The following is a 7,296-nucleotide window of genomic DNA, read 5'->3' as shown; positions in this document are numbered from 1 at the left end:
CAATCCAAATAATGAATTGATCATCTGCATGCTAGCTCCAAACTAATCATGCATGCCTTATTAAGCCTAACTCTTTCCCAAATATATCTTGCACTATTACGTTAATTCTTGTACAATTTTAGTCGTACGTCAAAATGGACAATATAACAGGTTATTTCTCATAAAATGGACAATATAAAAGGTTCTTCTTTCTCACAAAATTTTCTATTATTAATTGTGAATTTGTTAAATTTTGTATTCTTTTAAATATGATTTACGACTCATATACTTGTATACCTTTTGAACAGTACAATTGTGTACATGCTATGAGGGCTATAGGTGATGTACATTGAAAATATCGTGTAAGTAATACAGAGTAATATCTATGACTACTCCATATAACTTTTTTTTTTTATGTAATATATGTATTTTATTTCACGTTTGCCATGCGTTAAAGGTGTCACCTTCTGAAATAACACATGCGTTAAAGGTGTCACCTTCTGAAATAACACATGCATGTAATTATATTGATAAAAGATGAGAGAGTTAAACAATTTATAAGGCTAAGAGGTGGGTAACGTACTCCTATTACTCCTATTGGGATGGAGCCTCATTGGACTTGTAAAGTGGACTCTCTCTCTCGTACCGAGTATAAAAGCTAAACTGTTGTGTTAACTCAGTATGTAATCATTTAATTATAAACCTAACCGTTTGTCTTTTGCATTATTTATATACTAATTTTAACTTAATTTTACTTCTATATAGTATTGTGTAGTATGTTGTTAATATACTCTACATATTTTCATAAAATCAAAACCGTAAACATTGATGATTTAATGCTACACAATTCAAATAATAATGGCTAAAAACTTATTACATAAGCAAATTAAATATGCTAATCAAATTGTTACTCTTTTTGTTTTTTCCTAAATAAAAAAAAAGATATAGGGCCTGTTCACATTTACTGAATTGAGTTGAGCTAAACTGAACTGAACTGACTGGAGCTAAACTGAATTGAACTGAGCTGAAAAGAATATTTTATGAGAGAGGGAAATTAGGAGCTGAACTCAAGTGAACTAATTGGAGCTAAATTGAACTGAACTGAAATGATTGGAGCTGAACTGAAACTAAGTAAATGTGAACAGACTCGTAGTATATTTAGTACTCTTTTGTTTTTAAAAACATTATGTTTGACTTTGTCACTATTTACAAGCATCCAATTTACCAAAGTTTGTGCTTTATATTAGAGAGATTAAAATTCAAAATAATCATGTGAGTACTTGTTATTTTGCTAAATCACTATAGTTTTTCGAATAATTATATCCCTTATGAGTAATTAATTTGTACTTATCTATTAACTAATACTAAAACAAAACATTGCTGACATCATTTCTCCTCAAAATTGCATACGTGTCGCTTTCTTATGAAATATTTTCCCGCCTAAAACCATTGATGATGTCATTATTTATTTGTGATACTTTTAATTATGATATTTTTTTAATTTTTTTTTGTGATATTTCATAAACAAGCTAAGCTAAGTAAATGCTTTCAACAACTTCTTTTAACAAAAAAAAAAAAAAAAAAAAAAAAAAAAAAAAAAAAAAATCAACAACATTAATCTAGAAAATCGGAGTGTAGTAAATTGAATAGCAACTTTATACCTTTCTTTTGATTTAAAGATCTACTCGGTATTATAAACTCTCCTCAATTCCTTATCACTAATATTCAAACGTACAAAAAAATTCATGAAATATTTAAACTACTATATATACTGTATAGTCGTATATTCATTTCAAGAAATCTCCTTTCAATGAGTTTATATCAAAATTAAAAAGTGCTACACTACAATTTTTTTTTGTTAAAAACCGTGCATTGCACGGGGATAATCTAATTACAAGTGCTAATTAATGATATTACTACAAAGCGCATATAATTACTTAATTTGGGGTGAGAGAGGAAGAAGCGAGGAGGTGGTTCCAATTAATTACTCATAAAGGATAAAAGAAACCAGACAAAAAATCCTATTGAAGCTTGAGAAAGAATTGCGATGGAAACGACAGCAATAGGGGCAGCAGCAGCAACTATGAGTCGACCGTTTAAGATGACGAGAATCAGGAAGAAGAATTACATCAACACTATTTGTCAGCAACAATATCATCATCATCTTCTTCTTCGTCGTCGTCAGCAAAATTCTCAACTGAAATTGAAGTTTGGAGAAAGCAGCAGAATAGTTGATTTTGGTAAAGTTAAATTGGGGGAAATTGGAAGTATTAGAAATTCCCGTCAATTTCAGTGCAAAGCAATTGATCAAACCCAAAACGTCTTTCAAGGTGTTTACGGTCCCTGGACTATCGACTCGTCTGACGTTCGTGAGGTTTTCACTCTCTTTTTATTTTTTTTGTATTATTCTAAGATTTTTAACTAATTGATTTTCTTATTTATTGTCTCAAACTCTAATTCGGTTTATTATTACTATGATTTCCTTGCTTTATAAAGTTGATTATACAAAGTTTAGTTAAGGCTTATACTAAAACAATTGTTGATAGGATTTGTAGCATCTTCTGAGGTATCCCAATCTCCGTTTGTTGTAATGGAAAATATGATTGTGAAAAAGGGTTTGAGGTATCCCAATCTCCGTTTATTTGATTAATTGAAAGTTCATACAGAGAAAATTGGAAATTAAAGGGAGGGTAGGATAGAGGAGAAAATGAGAAATAACATACAAGTGACGAATAAAGAGGAAAATGTGGCATACCTTGTTTACAAAAGTAAAATGTTTTCCACCAAATAAACGAAAAGTTGTTTTATACACTTTAACCAAAACAAACAAAGGGAATTGGAAAAATGAACTTGAAAAATGTTTTCCACCAAAATAAACGAAGCCTTAGGCTTCAAGGGAAAACACAATTGTATAAATAGCTTTCCTTCAAAGAAAAATTATATACTACGTATATTAGAAGGGAGAAATAGGAGTGGATCGGAGAAGATTGATGAGTGCAGAGGTAAAGGATGTAAGGACTAAGGAGTTCGGAGGAAAATGTGGCATATTATCCTTTTAAAAGGAAAACATTTTCCACTCTTGGGAGAACTATTTTCACCTTAGGTAAAATTGTTTTCCATCTCTTTACTAATAACCAAACAATGGAGAGTGAGAATCATTTTCTAGGATAATGTTTTCCGCCAAAACAAACAGAGCCTTTGTGTTTTCTTATATTCCATTTGGGTGCTTTGATGTGTGAATATTGCCCTAAACCTATTTCTGTTGAGAATTTTTGTTCGAGTAGTCCTTAATGTTCATTTTGTTTGAAGCCTTTTATTTTTTTTGGCGTCTTTTATTTGGGGACTTGGGATTGGTGAGAGTTACCATCTGGTGAAGGTTCTTTGTATCTACAGCCAGCCACTAGCTAGTCATCCAGTTGAAAAATGATGGTCCTATTTAGTTATTAATGTTACATCTCTTGATCAAGAGTGATTTCATTATCAATTTAGTACTTATGTTTTGGTGATGTTTCATCATGCTTGAAGCTTGATGACAACCCTTTTAATTCTAGTATGTTATTCCAAAGGTGATTTTATATAGGTCTGGACTTGTGACGGCAGCTCTCTCCTTTGTTCTTGCCTCTTCAACAGCTTTTTTGCCTGATAACTCTTTGTTAAGCGACATCCTTAAGCAGAATTTAGATCTGTTCTATCTGTTGGGATCCACTGGACTGGGTTTGTCATTATTTTTGATTCACATCTATGTAACCGAAATCAAGCGCACCCTGCAAGCACTTTGGGCCTTAGGTACCGTTGGTTCATTAGTCACCTATACGGCCCTTGCTCAACCGGCTGGTGAAGGCTTGGTGCAATATGTTGTTGATAACCCAACTGCTGTATGGCTCGTGGGTCCTGTTTTTGCTTCTCTCACAGGACTGGTTTTCAAAGAAGGCAAGTGCCCTGAATATCTGGTGTACTTCTCATTCTCGACTTCTTGACCAATCTTTATCATTGATTTATTTAGCTTTCAATATCTGGTACTAAAAAAAAAACTACTCATCAGGAAATCTTGGCCATTTTGTATTTTGTCTTTATCAATGATCCCAACTGCATCTTTTTTTTGCCGATCTTTGGGACTAACCATTGTTTTCTCACATAGGCCTCTGCTATGGGAAGTTGGAAGCTGCTGTCCTTACTTTTATAATTCCTATCAGTCTTCTTGGACACCTGGTACTATTACTCTTGCAAGTGAACTTTACATTTTGCATTTAATTGGTATCTTTCTCAGCCAAAAAAGGGAGAACCCTTGAAGTATGTTATGATGCTTTCATATGGACTTGCTGGTGTGGGTTATGGTCCGTAAACTGGATATATATTTCCTGTTAGTGTTTTGTGCTTGAGTGCTAATGTTACTATCGACAGAAAATCTTATTGTTCCTCCATTCAAGATTTTTTTTTTCCGAAATTTTTACCTTATAATAGCCGTATACTAATATGTGACTGAACTTTTTTTTCAGTCGTTCCTAGCTGCTTATTCATTAGGTTATTTTCTGCTTTAAGGATCTACTTGCTAATTGCCGTATTATTGAAGCTTTGTTACAGGGACTATATTGCATAAGAGAATCATTCTGTTCTTGAGAAATGTTTGAGAATATTTTAGTATTTTATGTCATTTCTCTGATATTTTCTTATAAACTTCGTATGTTGTAATTCTCAGTGACAGAAAATAACCAGGATGAATTAAAATTGTGCAGATAGCTAAATGAGATAAATTACTAGTTATAATTGAACTTTTTTTGTCAGCAATTCCTAAGGTTTACTTGCCAAATTAAAGAAGCTATGTAAAGTTGACCCTTGGGGAATAGGATTGTCCCTTTCTTAAGAGTTGAGAGGTGTTTGAGGATATATTCTGTGATTTATGTCAATTCTCTGTTTGTTTCATACTCATATGCTGTAATTCTGAGCTGCAAAAACTAACCTGCACAGAATAAACTTGTCTTTTGAAAATATTGTGGATATATATATATATATATATTCCTGCTATACATACATGTTGTGATGTATTTGCGGTTCTCAGCACAGATGTAATAATATAGTTGCCTACTGTTGTTAATTTGGGCCTTGGTGTGCTTGACATGACTTGTAACAGACTGGCATATTAGACGATGCAGTGAAATTGAGTCTCCTAGGTGTGTGGATGGCACTCTTTATCGTTTTTGCTGGAAGGAAGTTCACTCAACCTGTAAAGGTACGTATCTTTCCTTTGTATTTGGAAATTTTTGTTCTCTTTTATTATATGTATCATATTAGAAGTCTTCATCAGATTAAATTTTAGTTTAGGATGACCTGAGAAGTTGTAATTCCAATTTCCTGAAATTGCAGGATGACATAGGTGATAAGTCTGTATTCATGTTTAACGCTCTTCCAGAAGAGGAGAAGGCAGTTTTGCTTGAGAAGCTTAATCAGTGAAGGTTTTAGTTCACGTCTACCTTGAGACCTAGCTTCCTAAGCAATAATCTATGTGAATTTTGTAAGTATTTCAACCATTTTGTCGGTCTGTAACTAACTTACTATATACAGTACCATCCATGAAATTTTAAGCATGGTATCGGTATCTTGCTGTTGAAAATTAATATATATTCTTCACAAATAACTTCCTGATTATGTTCCTCTTGTAGTCTCTTTAAAAGCTTAGTCTATTCTCTTGATAGTAAGATACTGAAATTCTGGCCTGAACGCCTTGTTGCCTTGATATACTCCCCCTGCACATTATTGTTGTAAAATTTCCTGCATCAGCTGCAATGTCCGGCTCTCTCTGTGAAATCCAATTACCAAAGGCAACAACCAATGAACTTTTTATCCCAGGACCATCAGAAACATGTTGCTCTGTAGAAAACATTTGTAGAAGAGAAAAACAAAATCTTTCATATCTGTGAAGTTCCAGGCAAAGGGACTATTTGATTAAAAGGAACCATTTCTTTGTTATTGCAGAATGCAACAGGTTCTGCAATAATATAAAGTGCTGTTATAACTAGTATCAATCAGAACCTGCTGCTTTAGTCAACGCTCCTCGCTCATAGCTCTGATTTGGCTTTTCTTTATTACGAAGTATATAACCTAGTATGAGGAAGTTGAATATAGTCATATTGAATATCTACATTGTCAAAATTTGATTAAAAAAAACAGGTAGATCTTTCGTTGCCTCGCGGCATACAAAAACCTTGAATCTTATGTTACTTCATTGGATTACTGGAGTATGGGGTAAGGCCGATGATGAATCATTGAATCTTTCTATTTCTAAAGAAAATAAGCCACAAAGCTACATCAGGGAATGAAGAAGGGCATTTTGTTAATCATCCACAGCATGGATACTATGGTAACATCTTTGTCAAGAGTAACCTCACCTTTAAATTATGAAGTATCAAGCTTAAAAATTTGAATAACTGATATTTTTGTGATATCTTGGTTGGCTAGTATTGATTTCACTTATTGGGATCTCGCTAATCTAAACAAGTACTACACTAATACTTAGTTCAACCTAAAACATAAGGGAGTGATTTTCTAGACAATAAAGAATTGACACAAATTCTTATGTGTGACTAGTCATTATAAGGGTTACTTCTTTAGTATAATAAGGGTTACTCGGTCAGTGGTATAGGAGTCACTCGGTCAGTATTACAGATTTACAGGTAACTTTGTTTTTTTTATAGGGGCCACACGGTACAACCGACCACACACAAGACATGCTGAAAAATTATAAAGGGAAGGATATGAATAAGATGTTAGGAATAGAAGAAATCAAATGTTTGTTTAGGGGATAGGGTTGATTTGGGGTCTTGGAGATAAGGATAAGGATAAGGGTGCAACATTATATTCCTGAAAGCATAATGGATAATATAATTATTCTCCTCCATTTTTTTCCCATTTGATCTCTCTTATCCCTATCCGCTATATCAAACGCATTATAATGTGAGTAATTACTAATCAGTGTCTTTAAATGATAATTATTACTGGTAGAAAATTTGTAAAGGTTTCTTTTTTTTGATATCCAAACATAAAGACTTGTCAATATGCTACTGCAGCAAAATTTGTAAAGGTTTCACTAAATTTAGAAATGTAACTAGTTATGAAAAAAATAACCTAAAATGAAACCCCTTGTCCCCTCGAGTATGTTATTGTAAATTATCTTTTCCGTTACTCAATTTTTTTTTATATATATATATTTTTTTAAATACGGTCAAGTTTCCGAAATTGACCTTCACCAACCCAGCTCATGAGGTAACCAAAGAGGCAAGAGAAAAACCAAACTCTGTTCCCAATTCCCAATTCCCAACAACC

General features: G+C 33.0%; 1 protein-coding gene across 1 annotated transcript; it reads left to right on the top strand.

The window, feature by feature from the left end:
* Positions 1-1,932: 1,932 nt before the first annotated feature.
* Positions 1,933-5,622, top strand: LOC145639853 (uncharacterized). The gene is made up of 5 exons (XM_081691183.1): positions 1,933-2,353; positions 3,546-3,909; positions 4,118-4,188; positions 5,108-5,206; positions 5,341-5,622. The coding sequence occupies exons 1-5, from the start codon at positions 2,027-2,029 to the stop codon at positions 5,425-5,427; spliced, it is 948 nt and encodes a 315-aa protein (XP_081547309.1). The 5' UTR covers positions 1,933-2,026; the 3' UTR covers positions 5,428-5,622.
* Positions 5,623-7,296: the final 1,674 nt, after the last annotated feature.

The sequence above is a fragment of the Chenopodium album genome, chromosome 1, assembly GCF_948465745.1.
Source record: "Chenopodium album chromosome 1, dcCheAlbu1.1, whole genome shotgun sequence".
Classification (NCBI taxonomy): Eukaryota; Viridiplantae; Streptophyta; class Magnoliopsida; order Caryophyllales; family Amaranthaceae; genus Chenopodium; species Chenopodium album.
The sequence above is the reverse complement of the archived record's forward strand: the minus strand, read 5'-3'. Positions and strand labels throughout refer to the sequence as shown.